General features: G+C 46.6%; 1 protein-coding gene across 3 annotated transcripts in view; it reads right to left on the minus strand.

The window, feature by feature from the left end:
* KLHL2 (kelch like family member 2) overlaps positions 1-19,892 on the minus strand; it is a 94,145-nt gene that overhangs the window by 36,072 nt on the left and 38,181 nt on the right. For 2 of the 3 annotated variants that reach the window (XM_012770581.3, XM_076010750.1), the window contains exon 5: positions 3,048-3,210. In XM_012770581.3, coding sequence (XP_012626035.1) covers positions 3,048-3,210 — 163 coding nt within the window. Of the gene's footprint in view, positions 1-3,047; positions 3,211-7,648; positions 7,813-19,892 lie in introns of those variants that run through there. The other variant, XM_076010751.1, reaches the window with a different exon arrangement.

Below are 19,892 nucleotides of genomic sequence, written 5' to 3' on the forward strand. Positions count from 1 at the left end.
TTTGTCTGGAGAAATCTTTCTCGGAACCCATGTGTATGAGCTCACTCACAGCCTAACAGAATGGCCAAGAGAACATACATTAATATCTAAATGCCATACAAATCCCTCATCCCTGAATGCGATTTGGCTGTACTTTACTACTTTCGCAGTGGGGTCCTCAGACTTTAAGCTGAGCATGGCAGTTCCGCTGTTGTCATCAAACCACCTGCTTTCCTGATTCTGAGTCACTCCAAAACTGCCGTGAGTCATGCAGGCCAGGATTCCACATGGGTGATAAGATTGATTAGCATGAGGAATCACTGCATACGTGTGTACATCCACGCGCCCAAATGCAGGTGCATATCTGAACGGATCTGTCAGCCACGTTTTCACCCAATTTAGTTTTATGCCTCAGAATGCTTTGGGGTAAAGAGAAGGAAAGTGGCTTTTTGAAAGTACCTGTAACGAATTCCCTTTACATAAAGCAAACCTTCCAGTCATTTGAAGAGAAAAAAGGTTTACTTAATTCTACATTTATTGGGGAAAAACAGCAGATGTCAAACTTTTAAGGGCAAAAGAAGCTGCACAGAACTGATACGGAACATATGAAAGCTCTCTACAGGAACCGCGTGGAGGTCTCGAGAACAGCGCGGGTGAGGCGGCGCTGCAGTCGGCACAAGGCACTCCCACGCCACTCCTCCTGCCGCAGAACAGCGCTGTCTGTGAACGAGTCAGCCAGTAAAACCTCGGGTCCGACCCTCAGAAACTAAGATAACACAAATCTGGCATGACTGATAGTGTCAGTCCGCTATGTGAAGATTCCTATACACGTATTCAGACTTCTAGGGACCAAAAAGCAACTGAAAACATATTTAGATAGAAACTGGTTCGTAGAAACTCTGCGGAGAGAAGGGCAAGGTTAGTGCTGCCCACCTGTTATGTCATACGCTGCCGATGGAAATCACTATTTGTCTCTCTGGTGCTGAGTTCAGGTGTTAAATGCTCTTACATTGACACTACCACTGATAAAAATGGTGTAAGATGCATCAAGCGGTAGACTTAGGATTTGTGTACTTTTCTATGTGTACACTAAAAAGTGAACACACATAAAACAGTAACAGGAGGGAAAGAAAAAAGGGTTATGGTTGAAACAATATTATCTATGAGTTGATAATCAGATGTTGAGTATTACTCTATTCTTGTTTGTGTTTTCATAATAAAAGACATTTTAAAATGTTACCTATAAACCTAAGAAACTCAAGTATGAGACTCAGAAGCACAGTGTAAAAGCACTTCATCCTTTGAGACTAGACTCTGATTTAAAACACAGTGTGTTAAAGATGAAGAACCTATATTCCTTTACAATTTTGCTAAAAGTGACAATAATTTTTCCAAAAAAAATTTTTGGCACAGTTATGAAGTACTCTACAAACTAAGATACCAGGTACTCTAATACTGTTGAAATTTTTTTCTCGTTTTGCGGCATGCTACGATAAATGTAAGATTTTAAATACCAGAAAGAATACAGATACAGGCTGCTGTCATAAAAAAAATAAAAAATAAAAAATAAATAAATAAATAAATAAATACCAGAAAGAAATACCAAGACCAGCGGGTTCTGACACAAGCAGAACCCAGAGCTCCAGCGCACCGCGTGGACAGCGGACCCACCACTGGGTGCACTGTCTCGTTCTCTCCCCACGGCCCCCCACACCCTTAGGGCAGCAACACTTACCAAGCACCACGGACACAACTAGCAGCCCAAGAAAAAAGAATTTAAATATAATGTTAAGTAGTGACTGCCTCACATAGGAAAAATCTTCCCCAAAATACAAGCCTTCTCGTTTTCCTAATATAAGCCACTGCAACAGGCACGTCCTGTCTAGCAGTCGATGGAGTTTGGGTCCATAAGGAACGTTTTCTACTTAACTGAAAGAACAGAACTGGTTGCACTGGCACACGACGAATTCAAATTTCTCTGGATGTTCAAAAATGCCTCATCCCACCAAAGGGACTGCATGAATACCGTGACATGTTGCGGGCATTCCCCAACTTACAGAAGGGTGTTTTTAAAGCTCATCTGTGAATCAGCTTCCTGGCGGACACATACACGCGTGCACACACTCCAACACACCCTCACCCAGATCTCCGTGCTGACAGCTCCCTCACTCATCAGAGTCTGGACAGGGCCTGACGTCGGAAGGCTGGGAAGCTGTGGTTCTAGAACTTAGCAAGGGGCAGCAGTCAGTCGCAGACCCCCCTGTGCAAACTGTTCCCCTGGGTCTCACAGACCCAGGGCTGAGTCTCGCAAGAAGATGGTGGATTGTAACTTCTACCAGGTTTATGTTCCAGAAATATAGTTAAAAAAAAAAAAAAAAAAACTTCCCAATAATCACTTTCAATATGTATTTTTTAAATGTTTATAAACTCAAAGAAAAGAAATTATAGGTTACTTTTGTGACCTTGAGCTACATCCAAAGCTGCATCAAGACTCTCCTCTCCAACCGCAGGATGAGGTTGTGTGAGGGGCTGGCGCAGCAGCGAGAGTGACGCCCACGGAACAGCCACGGCCCTTTCTCCTCCACAGGGAGCTGCGGGAAGCTACAGGACAGTGCCCGAGGGGAGGGCTGCACACAGGGTTCTACTTTTCCACTCCACCCAGACCATCTAGATTTCACTGCTGTGAAGATTTTTGTAAGCCACAAAAGTGTTTTCATGGATGCAAGACAAGTGTGTAAAAAACCAGAGATAAAATAAATTAATTTCACATGCATATGCTTTTTCGTATGCCTGTTCATTTGACATTTTGAAAGAAAAACACACAGGAAGTCAAAATCAATACTTACATAAATCTAACTCTTATTTGGGTCCAATACCGATTTATAGTTGCTTTTTTTAAGTTCATAACTTTATGAGCATGCTTCAATCACCCAGTGCTACCGTCGTATTAATATAATTTTAGCTACACTTTCACAAAGTGACTTTCCAGAGACCACCGTGGAATCACACCAGAGCTCAAGAGCTCCAGACTCCCGGGTCTCCAGCTCGGCGGGGCCTGCACCACTTGCCTGCGTAGGTGTTGGCCTTGTTCAGGAGATCCGTACACGCGTGCATGTCGGCGAAAGCCCGGATGCCTAAGCAGTTGACAGGGTGAAGCTGGGATTCCAGAAACTCACAGCAGGTCTTCTTCACGTCCTGCAGCTGCAACAGACCAGCTGCTGGGAGAAGAACCTGCAACACACAAGGACACATGCTTAGGCAGGAGCCGGAAAACCAGTCTCCACTGACCACTCCACGTCGGGTACGAGCAGCTCAGCCACAGCTTACGATCTGCGTCCTCACTCGGACACGCCACAGAAAACAAAGGTAAGAATTACGCGCAACGTGCAATGGTGATGACTCTTCATATCCTATTATTTCCAGGGAGTCGCTCTAACGTCTCTTCTTGGTCACAATGTAAGAGAGATCAGATCATGTTAGATTATAATGTTTTGTTTTACAAGCATTAAAATCGTGTTCCTTTGATTTTTAAAAAGACAAATCATTAGAATGCTAGGGGGTGCTACGGTTCAATGAAACGGTTTTGTGTCCTGGCAAGGGTGGGCCCAGAACAACACATGCCACAACAAACCGCAGCGCTGAATGCCTGTTTCCACTGCATGAATTACACCACAGACGGCTTTCCTGGCGGACTAGAACAATTCTAAATTCAACAGTCTCTAGTTAGGAGCAGAGTTTCTCTATAATGTAATACCTGTGCTAAAAAGGAAAGCACAAACGGTAACTGCCTAATAATAACTTTTTAATCTGTATTTTAATTTTAATAACTCTAAGCAATTTTACATCAGTTACAGGTTATTCAGTAGGATTTAACCCCCATCTTCACTATAAATACTACATCCACCACTACAGCTGCTTGTCAAATAGGTCAACAATGGAAACATTTTTCCCTGTGAGTCAGTACAGTGCTATATTAAGGATCATACCTGAAAGTCAAATGAAGGAGGGAAACTTCACTTAAAAAAATTATCGAACATCTGTTGTTCTTTTATAAAAGCCAAGGGAAAAAAACTCTCAGCTATTAGAACAATGGTCAATTTTAGAAAAGACAACATCAGCATAAAAAATAAATAAAATTTTCTAAGTTCCTTCAGGAATTGACTTTCATATACACACCACACTTCAGCCCAAGGAGAATAAAGAAATAGTGGTTTAAGAATATCTTTAACAATTTTCCTAAATCTATATAAGTCCTAAGTGTGAAAAAGAAAGAGCATTGATCTCTCTCTGTAACACAAACTGCTCTTATTTTCTGAAGTACAGAAGCTCTAGCTCTTGGGCCTAGAGGCTGTGTGTGTACGTACACACACACACACACACACACACACACACGATCCAATAGGAATGAATGGAATCAAGAGGGAAGCTTTTTTTGTGTGTTTTAGCCCCCACCTCCACCAACTAATATTAGTTTTCTCTAAAAGAAAATGGAAACAGTATCCAGATACAATGCCTTTCCTTCTGAATTTAAGAGAAATAAAGCATAATAATGCTGCTATAGCCAAACCTTTTGCATAACACGTACAAGAGGTTTCATTATGTTATGAGAATGAATCTCCACGGAAGGCTTCAATTTGTCGATAATTTTCAAAGTGGAGGCCTTTCCGAGCCGGTGTGATTGTGCTCTGAAGCGACGTAAAGCACATTCCAAGAGGCTTAACGGCACGGCCATTTAATTCAGCAAATACACGCGGCTTGGAAAGTGGTCTTCGGTGTGATATCTAGTCCCTGTGAAGCTGGCACACACAGAAACGGTCATCCCGCTAACCAGCAGCTTCCTGAAGGAAACGGAGGCGCAGGAGAACGCAAACTGCTGGGTCCCACAGAGAGAGACAGAGAAAGTGGCTGAGCAGAACAGCCTCATCCACACACTGCTGGGGGGAGTATGTGTTGCTTCAACTCCACCAAGAACATTTATTTCAAGTTCAAAATTACAAATGCACATTTCCTCTGACCCAGCAATTCAATCCACAGACACACTAACATCTGCGCAGAATCTCACACGTGCCAGACATTCACCACGGCATTTCCACAGGTGACGTCAGAAGTTAGAAAAGGGCACAGGTGTCCATCAGAAGGAGACTGGCCAATAATTGTGATCATTCAATGGAAAACTCTGCAGTCATTCCAAAGAAGGAGAAAAACATACAAATGGGACAATTTCTAAGATACATACCTAAGTGAAAAACTAATGACTGGTTGTTATGCTGAATACACACCCGCCCTTATATGTACATTCATCTAAAGGAGTAGCTACAGTAGGCTTTATAAATCTTATTTTGCTTTGATTTCAACTTCATCACTACCAAGTCCAGATCGACCTTATCAGGAGACTGAAATTCATAAAACTGTAAAATCTCCAATCTGGAAGGGCCATAACAAGTCATCTAGGTCAGAGACATAAAAGCTATTTCAATAGTAGTGCAAGCGGCTAGAAACTCACATATAATTTTTTACTGATGGCATAGCTTGGCAAACATATCAAACATAACTTAAATTTGAGTCAAATGTGTAATAAGAGTTTATTCATGTTTTTCCTGTCAGTACATCCTTCAAAAATGCCTGTTTTCAGCAAACAATCATCAGTCGCTGATTTAAAAAAAAAAAATGCCTCCGTTTTATGATGTGCTTTTACCAGGACTAAACTTCAGTGACTCACAATTATGTAATTAATCACATCTGCCTCCAGGGCTATCACTAACTGACCCCGCCTGCTGACCTGGGCCCCGGGGGCCATCAGCCACTGCAACGGAAACAGGAAAACAGCCGGGGCCACACCAATCCCGGCTTGTTCTGTGTATTAAATGGCCAGTTAAAACAAAACAAAATGTAAACTGCTCTGATTTCAGATAGACCATACCGTATGATCAGAACCTTGTAAGCGGGACGCTTTGGGATCAAACCGAATCCAGCTTCCTAATCTGTGCGATGAAGAAACCCCACCCTGCAAGGGTTAAGCGGCTTGGCCGACACGGGGAGTGAGGGACACAACCAAACCGGCCAACTTGGCCCGCCGTCCCTTCTGACACCTCCAGCCCCTCTGGGTGCGGGACGGAGTGCGCGCGTCACTTCTGACTCTCCAACACTGTTCCCTTCAGCAGGAGTGAGAAAGACTCGGCCACTTGGTCAACGCGCTCTCGTAGCTGCTCCTGTTTTCTGAGTCATCACTCGCCGGCTGCGCGCTTGGCAGGCAATGCTGTCTCACTGTCCCCACGCCACATGAGAACAGAGGCTTGGGGAGGCTGGGTAACTTGCCCAAGGTCACACCTGGGGTGGGGCAGGTCAAGCCTGCTACGAGAGCAGTGTTAGCCAAAATGGGTATGATGATTCTAGACAGCACACAGATAAATGCTCGTGTTAAGAGGAATATATTTTTAAAGTTACCACCTTCCATTTATTTCAATAATATAAACTCTTTCTCAAATAAATTTATTTAAGCAAACATCGAATTACTGCAGAGAAAAACATTAAATATTTAGTAGTATTAGCAATACAGAATATAGCAAAGTCATGAAGGTGGCACACAAATGATTGAAATTTGGAAAACTCTGATTTGGGAGATCAGATTTAATATTCTAATCTTTTAATATCTGATATCGCTCTGAGTCCTGAGTTTTACACATCACTGAAAAAGAAGAATGTGCTTTAATCTGAGGCCATTATAAACCCATGGCTTATTTTCTACTGAAGTGGATAAACTGTACTATTGGCAACAAATGTAAGAAACACCTAGCACTGTAAAGAGGCGATTTCTGCCTTTGCTATTAGCTCACAAAAATATCTTGGGCATTGTAACTAAAAGCTCCAATGAATAAATTTATGTCTTTAAAACGATATTTTCTGAGCTCTCTAAAGCAAAGGAGCTCTTTCTGAGCTCTCTAAAGCACGACACTCTCACCCCAGCTGCACATTTTAAAGTATGCTTTCGTCCTATTTCACATTCTTAACAAGCCAAACTACACATATGATGTTTCACTTAGACAAGTACTCCCCTTCCACTCAGCTATTAGGCTCTGTAGTTCATCTCCAGCCTGGGCATTTACTCCACAGGGGAAATAATTTATGCAGTGCACCTTTAAAATCCTGAGCCCTCAGCGGTTTATTAGGAAGAGACTGCCAAGGGTCTGACTGCACCACCTACAAGAGTTCCAGATGTCTAAGAAAACGTGCAAATGTGAAACTCACAGCTCAGTCACTGTTAACTTCACTGTAAATGCACTAAAAAGCAGATTTTTATTTATTCCCCAGCAATTTTATATTTATACTAGAAGCACTTGTTTATTTAAAGTGCAAGGGTCTTGCATCCAGGAATGACCTAAAAACAGGGAGGAAACAGCTGCACGAAGGGCGTGAGCAGAGACAAGACATCACCCCCAAACGTGAAGCAGCTGTATGTAGCTGGACTGAAACAGCCTGATCACATAGCATCACCTGTAACTTTCATCAGCACACATCTAAAATCTGCACTCAGTCCCCAATTTACACGTAAGTTATGTCTCCACGAGTTTATTCTTTCAGCTGGCTGCTTGACACCTCCTGCCCATCCACTCACAGAAACATCATTGCACATGGTCATAAACCACAAGAGCCACGAACGCAGCAGCATTACCAGAATGCCGTGGCCTCAGCGGGGTGTGGGCTGCAGGAGAGGAGGAAGAGAGTTTCCTTCCTCTTTCTGGGAAGTGGGGCTGGCCTGGTGCAGAGTTTTGACACAGGAAATGTCTGTCCTCGGCCCCCGCCAGCTCCTCACTCACACGCCTACGTCTCAGAGCCCCAAGCCTGGCCCGGGAGCCGGCCCCCACTCCTCCACCCAGCTACGCCCTCTGCCCAGCTCTACCATCCCCAGTGCTGCAGACTTGGCCCTCCACACGTCAGCCTCACCCCTTCCCAGCGCACCCACCCCACGGGGCGGCCACTGCTGGCAGCCCCCACTCCTGCGCCCAGCTATGCTCTGCCCAGCTCTACCATCCCCAGTGCTGCAGACTTCGCCCTCCACACGTCAGCCTCACCCCTTCCCAGCGCACCCACCCCACGGGGCGGCCACTGCTGGCAGCCCCCACTCCTGCGCCCGGCTATGCTCTGCCCAGCTCTACCATCCCCAGTGCTGCAGACTTCGCCCTCCACACGTCAGCCTCACCCCTTCCCAGCGCACCCACCCCACGGGGCGGCCACTGCTGGCAGCCCCCACTCCTGCGCCCGGCTACGCTCTGCCCAATCCCACAATCCCGAGTGCTGCAGACTTCACCCTCCACACGTCAGCCTCACCCCTTCCCAGCGCACCCACCCCACGGGGCGGCCACTGCTGGCAGCCCCCACTCCTGCGCCCGGCTACGCTCTGCCCAATCCCACAATCCCGAGTGCTGCAGACTTCACTCTCCACACGTCAGCCCCGCCCCTTCCCAGCGCACCCACCCAGGCCCACCCCATGGGAAGGCCACTGCTGGCAGCCCCCAGCCCCTGACGAAAGGCACCTTGTTGTGAGCTCATTCGTGTGAGCCAACAACGAGCTAATAACACAAGATCTTCCAGAACAGTTCCTTCAGAGGTGCCTAACACACTGACCGCCGTGACAGCTGTACTTAGCGCACTCCAGTTTCGCCCCCGGGCTGAGTAAAGCAGTATATAAAATCTTGCTTGTTGGTGTTCTTATTGCTACAGTTAATGTTGACAATTTTATTCTAAAAAGGTGGATTAAATGAATAGAAAGCAATAAATTTTGTTTTTCTATCTATGTTTACCTTTAAGTTACACTGGAAGTTTTTATTCTATTTTTGTAATAAAACACTGTGGCCCAAGGAACAGTTTCTGGTTTCTCTGTGTGGCAGTCAGTGTATTAAAAGCCTTAAGAGAGGCTGACTCTTTTTTTTTTTTTTTTTTTTTTTTTGAGACAGAGTCTCATTCTGTTGCCCAGGCTAGAGTGAGTGCCGTGGCGTCAGCCTAGCTCACAGCAATCTCACACTCCTGGGCTCAGGCGATCCTCCTGCCTCAGCCTCCCAAGTAGCTGGGACTACAGGCATGTGCCACCATGCCCAGCTAATTTTTTCTATATATGTCTTAATTGGCCAATTAGTTTCTTTCTATTTATAGTAGAGATGGGGTCTCTTTCTTGCTCAGGCTGGTTTCGAACTCCTGACCTTGAGCAATCGGCCCGCCTCAGCCTCTCAGAGTGCTAGGATTACAGATGTGAGCCACTGCACCCAGCCAAAAACCTTTTTTTTAAAAAAAACTTAACAGATAAGAAAGCAAGTTTCAGAGACCAAGATTACCAGTTAACTCAGAGGTAAAATGCAAGTCTCTTACTACAAGGGACCAATGGTGCCTCTGGCTCTGCACAGGGCGTACACGGCATATTTACAGCTGTGGAGGAAATTGCCAAGTTAACTGCACACACAGCTGTCAAAACAGCCCATCGTCATCACCTCTCTTCTGTGGCAGCGAAGCCCTAGGCCGGGGAAAGTGACCCAAGCAGCCCCGCTGGGCACTGCAAGACTCCGTTACATACAACACCCTCTTCCTCGTCCTCCTCGCCTGCTTCTTTTTCATCTTTCTAAGTTGACTTGTGTCATTCAGAGACCCCACCGATCACCGAGTTTATTCCAATGGGGTTTTTTCAAGGCTGAAGAGTTGCTAATTATTTTAAAAGATTTTTTTCTTAAATATAACACTAAATCAAAACACAGGTAGACCGTGTCATGGGACATGATCTCATTCCTTGGACAAAGAGCTCTTTTTCACTTGCATGTTATTTTTCTCTGGAAATTATTTTATATTTTCTCCTCCCAACCCTGTCAGTAATCATGTTCATACACCATCTCCCATCTTTGCTTCTCAAAGCCAATGCTTGACATAAAAAGGAGAGATTATAAAATCAAATTGTTGCTGCAGAAATAAAAAGTAAAAAAAAAAACCATAACATCAAAGTACAAGTTAAAAAAAATCAAATCATAATTAATAGGCAATTAAATAACTTCCCCCACCTTACCAATAGCGTCTCTCAGACACCAGGTGGAGCTTAATTACAGAGATTGTGTTATTCTCAATGTGCTTCACCGAAGAGCTTTAAGCCAATTCATAACAACCAAAACTTTACAAATACATGTCCATCAACATGCTAAATAAATTGTAGCAAATCCATACAACAGAATACTCATCAATAAAGACGAATAAACTACTAAAATACACAACATAGATGAATCTCAAAAATATTATTTTGTACAAAAGAAGTCAGCCTCAAAAAACTATATTCTGTATGATTCTATTTACATGAAGTTCAAGAACTGGCAAAATGAATCTACTATAAAGCAATCCTATCAGTGGCTGTCTGGAAAGGGAGTGGAGGATTTATTGGGAAGAAACCTGAGGTTGTGAATGCTCACTATCTTGACTAGGATATGGGTTAATGGGCATATGCATTTGTTAACACTTAGTGAACTGTATAGTTAAGACCTATGGCATGTAAATGAAACCCCACTAGGGAAAAAACCAAGCACTGTCAAGCCTCCATGTGTGTGGGCTCCACATCTGTGGATTCAACCCACCTCAGGTCAAAAGTATTCAGAGGCCAGGTGCCCTGGCTCACACCTGTAATCCCAGCACTTTGGGAGACTGAGACTGGAAGATCACTTGAGGCCAGGAATGCTAGACCAGTGAGATCCCATCTCTACAAAAAATTTTTAAAATTAGCTGGGCATAGTGGTGCATGCCTGTAGTCCCCGCTACTTGGGAGGCTGAGACAGGAGGATTGTCTGAGCCCAGGAGTTCAAGTCTGCAGTGAGCTGTGATCACACTACTGCACTTCAGCCTGGGTGACAGAGCAAGATCCCATCTCTTAAAAAAAAAAATTGGAAGGAAAAAAATTCCATCTAAATATGTACAGACTTGTTCACTGTTAGTACAGTATGACAGCTACTGACGTGGCATTTAGACTGTATTAGGCATTGCGGGCAACGCAGAGACGACTGGAAGCATGTGGAGAACGTGCGTGGGCATCTGCACACTCCACACCCTTCCACACTACGACTTGAACACCCTCAGACTGCATCCAAGCAAAGCCTGGAACCGCCCCCACCAACACCAAGAGACAAATTGTATTTTAAACTCACACTGTATCCCTTCCTCCACCCTTTGGCTAAGACCAGGTGTAAACTCACACTAAGAGATTAACCAGCGATCGACAGACAGCATTTATAAACCATGAAATAAAATTTTTAATGGAAAATAATAATCCTACCTGGTAGAATCCAAAACAAGCAAACCAAAAATAAAAAAAAAAATTGAATGTACTTATGTGCCCAAATTTCCACACCTAGCGTTCATAAACTTAAACAGCAGCTTAATTAATGCACATTAGTGATATAGCTATACTCCATTTTCACAGGGAATAAAGTTTTCATAAATGATATATCCTGAAGAAAGGCGCAGCACACTTAAACCAGATTATCAGAAGCACATTAGTTTTACCAACCTAACAATGAAATTAAGACATTAAAGTCCGAAAGGTAAAAATACTTTTAAGATTGTATGTCAGTAATGCTAGGGTTTATAAAGCCTTCGGCTGGTCTCGCACCAAACATGCCAGAACCACAGATAATGCCCAACTCTGGCTCGCACGGCCAGCCCGGTCTGGAGAGACAAAGTCTCCACACAGACAAGGCCCGCCTGACACCGGCCTGCTGTCCCACACAGGCTCCAACCCTTCCAAGACCGAGAAAAAGCTTCCTCTGATGAGGACTTTGATTTATCCCTATTTTCTCATTCCTGCTCAAATCACAACGCTCTTACAAGATGCTACGCCACAGTCAGGACAGAGTCATTTTCTATTCATCAGGATAAATGCCTTTTATGTGCCGCATGAAGCCACTTAACACACGAATCGCAAAATGACTCAGCTGGGTAGGCGTCTCTGAGGATCACGCATTTTAATCATATAAAGCCACAAGTAGCTTGATTGCTCATGCTTCCAGAGTACCTAGCTTTGCCCCAAACAGGAACTTAAACACTTCAAGTTCCACATCCACCCCGTCTCACAAGTTCTTCTAACAAGGCTTCTTTCTAGGTTTCCTCCAACTAGCGGACCGCCATGGCCTTCCCATGCTAAATTTTAAATAATGGGCTTTTATTTATTCTGCACTCTTCACTTATATGGAATAAAAATAATTTAGCTAGAATGACTGGAAAATGGATATTGTAGCTGATCTAATACTTTGATTAAAATTAAGCAGATTACCAAATTCAGATATAAAATATAATAAAATACAAATAACATCTAGATTCAGTTTTAAATAATTTAAATGTTTACATCTCTGGATAATAATGATGAACTTAAATTTGCCCTGTCCAAGTGAAGTGATAAAATGTCAAGTTAACAGATATCCACCTGCGTGTTAGGGTACCAGATACTCCCCTCCCAGCGGCGTCACTTCCCACTGCCTTGTTGTAAATAGACGCTAATCCTGACGGCCCGACCCCGGGATTTTGACGGTTGTTTTTGTTTGTTGTTTGTTTAGTTTTAACCTGTGTTTTCTAAGCACATCATCTGCTAAACCCTTCGGCTGGCAAAAGACTTGCTCCCTGCCTCGTGGGAAAAAGAGAACACAGGTGGAAAGGTGGGGAGATCCCACTGTCCTCGTCCCTGACCATCAGGGCAGGGGGGCAGGTGCTCTCGTCACAGACTCGGCAGGGAGCAGGCGCCACGAGCTCCACGCCAACCCAAACACACGGGACCCAGCCGTGCACAGGACTCGGCAGCACATCACTCATGTTCTTACATGTCCTGATTATGAACATGACGAGTGAGGGAAAAGTCACGTGAGCCATCCTCTACCGTGACCCAAGAGCTGAGTCTTCTTCTTGGGCTCCAATCTTGCATTGCTGCCCATGTCCTATCTCTGCTATTTCTGTGAGCTTTAACTGGTTTATTTTATGTTATTTCTATGAGGTGGCAAAGCATTATTAGCCTCATTTAATAGCTGAAAACAGAAAGGTTAACATCTTCCCCAAAGTCATTCTTGAAATCGATAGTAAATTCAAGATTTAAGCTCTGAGTTCTGTATGAAATTAGCCAGAGTGCACCGGCCCGTGAAGCTTTCTAGCAGAGAGCTGGTCTAAGGGCCCCTTGTTGTTACGCTCAGAGCTGCTCAACAGTAATTTAAATACGCAGCACAGCAGAGTTAATTTAAATGTTGTTATCCTAAGAGGTCACTAAGACAGTCACAGCACTGCCCAGCAGGTGCTGCATCCCCGTGAGGACAGGCTGCTCCCGAGCAGGGGGGCCGTGACCCCACTGACTGCAGAGACGCAGCCGAGTGTGCAGCTACCCTCTCTGGCAGGAGCAGTTATCCCTACCGTAAGGTCCAAGGTGGCCCGCGTTACTAAGCCTGCGTAAGGACGTAGGAGAGGACTCAGCACCAGGCCCTGCCCTCCAGCTGTGAGTCACCGCCTCAGTGGCACCCACCAGTGCCTGGGAGTGGGAGAAACAGCCACGAGGTCACAGAAAGAACTCAGAACCGGGTCAGCCACAGAGCAATTACTGGTCAGAGTCTTTCCAGCGCCGTGGAAGGTGGAGACGCTGATTTGCGGTGCAGCCAAGGCTCCCATCGGTAGAAACACGAGCTCTGCGGCGGGACGGCAGCGCTCGCAGGGACCCCTCATCCCGCTGAAGTGGACCCTGCCTGGGACGCCGCGCCCACCCACGACCCTCCGGCTGTGTCATCAGGCACCCGTATGCTACGAGGGATGCATACTAGACAGTGCACACAGATATGCAGTCCCCAGAAACATCTGCTACCCTACTGAAAGTGAGTTTAGGAACACTGGCTATACATTACCCTTTTGATTTTGGCTAGTCTGAGGTATTTCCTAAGAGTCCGATCAATTCTGAAGGAGCCAACAAAATAGTTTCTAGAGCCGCAAAGCCAAGAAATAGGCCGGACATGTGATGTCTCACCCTGCTCTGACCGCACCTGCACTGTCACCCTCAGAGCAGGTCTGTCTGCAAGTCTGCACACTGCCCCAGTGGCTGCACCACAGCCAGCGTGGGAAACGGAGCAGGTCTGTCTGCAAGTCTGCACACTGCCCCAGCAGCTGCACCACAGCCAGCGTGGGAAACGGAGCAGGTCTGTCTGCAAGTCTGCACACTGCCCCAGCAGCTGCACCACAGCCAGCGTGGGAAACGGAGCAGGTCTGTCTGCAAGTCTGCGCACTGCCCCAGCAGCTGCACCACAGCCAGCGTGGGAAACGGAGCAGGTCTGTCTGCAAGTCTGCACACTGCCCCAGCAGCTGCACCACAGCCAGCGTGGGAAACAGAGCGGGTCTGTCTGCAAGTCTGCGCACTGCCCCAGCAGCTGCACCACAGCCAGCGTGGGAACCGGAGCAGGTCTGACTGCAAGTCTGCACACTGCCCCAGCAGCTGCACCACAGCCAGCGTGGGAAACAGAGCGGGTCTGTCTGCAAGTCTGCGCACTGCCCCAGCAGCTGTACCACAGCCAGCGTGGGAACCGGAGCAGGTCTGTCTGCAAGTCTGCACACTGCCCCAGCAGCTGCACCACAGCCAGCGTGGGAAACAGAGCGGGTCTGTCTGCAAGTCTGCACACTGCCCCAGCAGCTGCACCACAGCTAGCGTGGGAAACGGAGCAGGTCTGACTGCAAGTCTGCACACTGCCCCAGCAGCTGCACCACAGCCAGCGTGGGAACCGGAGCGGGTCTGACTGCAAGTCTGCACACTGCCCCAGCAGCTGCACCACAGCCAGCGTGGGAAACAAAGCAGTTTCCTGGATTACTGCTGCACACGCAGCCTTCCTGACAGTCAAGCAGTCGATACTTACTAGTCACCTACTGGGCATGTCCGTGTGGAAATGCATCCTCAAGAATACAGTCTTAAAAGGGGGATAAAAATATACACAAATAACATTAAAAAATCAATATATTTACACACAATCAACAACACAAATTTTCTGTTTCACAACCCAAGTAATTTGTGGCCAAATTTTCAAGTTTTCTAGACCACACTCCACAGTAAGTCTTTTTACATCACAACCTAGAATTCAAAGTTGTACAAAATGTGCAGAGACCTGCTATTTTCTACTCTAGTCTTTAGACATGAATAGATTTCCTACTCTAATCTCTCATTTTTTCCTAAATGCTAATAATGACCTACTAAATTTGTTTCTTGACCCACTAATCAGCCCCCATACCTGAAGAACACAAGTGCTGCGTCAGGGCCTGGAGACAGCTGCCATGGCTGTTCCCTTCCCTCCTTCTCCAGAACCCCAGCTCCCGTGGAGCCCGCCTGCTCCCAGACCCCTTGCTGGACTATCCAGCAACATCCCAGCCACTCTGCTCACAACCAACGACTTCTTAAAACCCAAATCACGGCTCTCCTCTCTCCCACAATTTCTTGCCATCTTTGATACCACAAACATCCCAACAGAGCATCACAGTCTTGAGTCTCAGCTCTCTTTCCCCCATACCTTCTCAGCTACCCATCCATGGTATTGTTCTAGACCTTCTTATTCCAGGGGATTAAAGAAATGGGGAACAGAGACAATCACCCACCCAAGCTCAGCCTAGATTAGTCAACCCTTAGCCAATCCGTAAATCTACAAGAATAAATAATTTTTGTATTAAGCCAATAAGCTTTGGTTTAGTTTGTTTTGCAGCATTTTTGTGGCAATAGCTAACTAATACACTCATCACCTCCACACCTACATGAAGTTGCTGAACCTGGCTGAAGAAAATCACACAGCCATTCTCTCTGGTATTTGTGACTACAAATCTCCACTGAGCTCCCAATAGGGCCTGACAACTTTATTAGTTGTGAATTATATAAATTCACCTTCATACTTTCCAAGACAATGATTTAACAACACCTTTAGTCTCTCCTCAAACTTCCAGCATCAGATTTCCTCATCTTCCTTTCGGCTAATTAACTTGCCACAGCGGGTTATCATAAACAGATGCAGGCTGACGGAATATACACCACCTAAGCCACCAGCCTTGCTGTACCTGCAAACGCCGTCGGTCTTCCCTCTGGCTACCATGGGAAGGTTTCCTGCTACCTAAGGTGAACCCCTCCGCTCTGTGTTAGAGGCCAACCACTCACTTTTACAAACACTCCCCGATTACTTTTTTTTTTTTTTTTTGAGACAGAGTCTCACTCTGTTGCCCGGGCTAGAGTGCTATGGCATCAGCCTTGTTCACAGCAATCTCAAACTCCTGGGCTCAAGCGATCCTCCTGCCTCAGCCTCCCGAGTAGCTGGGACTACAGGTATGTGCCACCATGCACAGCTAATTTTTTTCTATATATTTTTAGTTGGCCAATTACTTTCTTTCTATTTTTAGTAGAGTCGGGGGTCTCGCTTTTGCTCAGGCTGGTCTCGAACTCCTGAGCTCAAAGGATCCACCCACCTTGGCCTCCCAGAATGCTAGGATTACAAGCATGAGCCACCTTGCCTGGCCCCCCACTTTCATTCTTTATCCTCTATCTCGTCAAGCTCTGCTTCTCTTTCTCCCCTTTGACAGCAAAACGCCTTGGAAGAGCTGCCTGGCCTCTCTTCATCCACTTCTCGGTCCACTCCAGTTTCCGTTCCCAACATCACATCTGAGTAGCTTTTCCAAAGTCCCTAATGACTCGTGTGACCATACAGTCTATCATCCACTGGAACACTTGGGAATAAAATAAGCACTAATCAGACTGACTGGTAAGTGTAAGATGGACTGCCTCCGACAAACCGGCACGTGGCCTACACCGATACTGCTTACTGCTGTCAACAGTCCACTCGCTCTCCAGTCACGTGCCTGACCTGCCGGGAACACCCGGCCCGGCTAGCCACCCTCCTCCGAAACTCTTTCTTCTCCAGAGCTGGCACTGTGACACCACACACACCTGACCTTCCTCCTGCGTCACTGGCCGCCCAGCCTCCCTCCTCTGCTCACGTCTGGCACACTCCAGACAGTGTCTGTGGCCTTCCTTCTCCATCTACCTTGTCCTCAAAGTGACCTCTGCCAGTTTGGTGACTTAAAATGCCACCTATGTGCCAAAGCTACCCTCTAACCTGACCCCTTCCCGTCATGTAGCCAACCTACTCAGCACCTCCAGGTGTAAGTCCCACGGATGAAAGTCCAAAGGAGAACCACTAATTCCTACCACCCCCAAACCGTGTCCCCTTGCCGTCCTCACCATCTCAGACAGCAGCATCATTACACACCCAGCTGCTGTCTTGATAATTCTCCTTCCTCCACCTCTCATGTAAATCCTTTAGTAAATTCCATTGGCCCTACCTCCAAGTATCCAAATATCTCCCAGATCTGACCACTGTTAACCATCTCCTGCCATCAACCCTAACCCAAGCCACTACTTCTCTCACCCAGCCTACAAGGGGCATCCAGACGCCTCCCAGCTTCCATGCCGCGCTGGGAGGGGAGCACTCTAACGCATAAATCTCCTCCTAAAACCACAAAATGGAATAAAGCCCAACCCCCTTACCACAGCCCACAAATCCCACATACCTGGTGCTAGCTACCTCTCCAATCTCATCTTTCTCCGCTCTCCCACCGTTTACTCTCCTCAAATAATCATCATCTTTTTTCCTTCTGGCCCTTGACCATGCCAAGCTGGTTCCCATCTCTGGTCTTTGTGCCTGATGCGCCTTCCCCTTGGAATGTTCTCTGCCTTGATCTTCACATGCTGCCTCCGCCGCCGCTCAAATGACTCCTCCCCAGAGAACGACAGCGGACAATTGTCCTGTGTCCTTACCTGTGGGTATGGTACTCGCCCCAGCCCTGCCTCTCCGCCATAGCGTAAACCTCTCAGGGCAGAGACCTTGTCTGTCCCGACACCACGTCACCACAGCTGGGTCACTGCCTGGCATATGATAGATGCTTCGTAAATGTTTCACGAACTCCTGATTGGAAACTGAAATTCATCCGGATCAATACTGGCAGTGGAAAAATGGGCAAGTCCAACAGCTTGGAAGTACGAATGGGAAAGGCATGTATGAAAAGCAGCAGAGTGGGCCGGGCACGGTGGCTCACCCCTGTAATCCTAGCACTCTGGGAGGCCGAGGCAGGAGGATTGCTCAAGGTCAGGAGTTCGAGACCAGCCTGAGCAAGAGCGAGACCCCATCTCTACTAAAAACACAGAAAGAAATTAATTGACCAACTGAAAATATATAGAAAAAATTAGCTGGGCATGGTGGCACATGCCTGTAGTCCCAGCTACTTGGGAGGCTGAGGCAGGAGGATCACTTTGAGCCCAGGAGTTTGAGGTTGCTGTGAGCTAGGCTGATTCCACGGCACTCTAGCCCAGGCAACAGAGTTAAGACTCTCTCTCAAAAAAAAAAAAAAAAAAAAGAAAGAAAGAAAGAAAGAAAAGCAGCAGAGTGGTTATTAATCCTCATCTGATCCAGCCTGGGCAGCCACAGATCTTAACAATCTCAGATCTTCAAGTACAGCCCAAGTCGGCCCTAAACTGCCCCTGACGGAGCCCACAGAGCCCCTGCAGTGCGACCCAGTGTCACGGCAAACGCGGCGTTGTCTTGCTGCGTAAACGTGGCACGCTCCCCCAGCTGCCCTCACGCTCACCGAGCCACACCTGAGCCCCGACACTCCCTGTGACAATTCCCGCCCAGACCCCTGGTTGCCGTCCAGTTCCTCATGGGGATACAGAGTCCCCACAACCCCAACTCACATGGCTGTGGTCGCTACAACTGCCAGCCCTTAGCACGCCTCCTTCCAGGCAGGCTGGAACACAGCGCCGTGGGCTCACGTCTGTGCTCACGCTGGGCAGCCCCTCCCAGGTCAAGGGTGCTGCCGTGGGGCTCACAGCAGCCCTCCCTCCTCCACCTTCCCAGAGACCGCTGCCTGCCCCGCCGAGCCTCATCCAGACCTGACTTTGCCACTCACCCGCCAACATTTAGTCTGAACTGCACAGCGCCCTCCATGCAGAAATTGTTTGCTGAGTGCTTATTCCCTCTGGCCAGCGCTTCCACCCCAGCCCCTTTATTCTGGCTCAAGCTCCAACCTCAACCAGGCTCTTAGCAAGGTGCCCATGTGCCTCACCTCGACATAAACCACCAGTTTTATCTAATGACTGGAGTTCCACAAGCTCCTACGTGAGAAAGAGCAGTGTTACCCCACCTTTCTACACTAGAAAATAAGGCTCAGAGAGGCTAGGCAATTTGGACAAGGCCACATGGCATCTAAACAGCACAGCCAAAACCCAAATCCAGTCTAAGTAGGTACTCTCATTTATTATGTTTTGTTCCTTATTTTTTTTGAGACACAGTCTCACTCTGTTGCCCGGGCTAGAGTGCCGTGGCATCAGCCTAGCTCACAGCACTTACTCATTTTTTTATAGCACCAGGACTGAGTACTTAGCAGATACTTCATCAATGTCTAATTGATAAAGGTGTCTTAAATATCCATTTTTAAAGCAAATATCCACCTAATGGGAATGTCCTTTCAACGTTTACCTGCACAATACAGAAATTCACGCGGCAAAAGCGCTCTATCAACCCCCACTGTGCCACTCACTGACCCGAGCCCCACGCCCGAGATAAGGCGCCCTCTCCACTGCGCGTCTGCCCTCCACTGAGCTGCGCTCCGCCAGCTCGTGCCTGCGGGAGCTGTTCCCACATCTGTTCATGACACTTGCACTTCTTACTGAAATTACATAATTGAAATAAATATATGTAATCCGACAAAACTGAGTGTAAAAAGAGAGTTGTTTCTATGAAAACTAAGTTGATTGCTTTAGAGTGACTTGATCAATGTGTTACTGCAAAAAATATAAGTTTTTATCAAATTAGATGTGGGAGGAATGAAAGAGAAATCATATAATTCAAAAAAGACTTTGT

This window comes from Microcebus murinus, chromosome 15 (genome assembly GCF_040939455.1).
Source record: "Microcebus murinus isolate Inina chromosome 15, M.murinus_Inina_mat1.0, whole genome shotgun sequence".
Lineage (NCBI taxonomy): Eukaryota > Metazoa > Chordata > Mammalia > Primates > Cheirogaleidae > Microcebus > Microcebus murinus.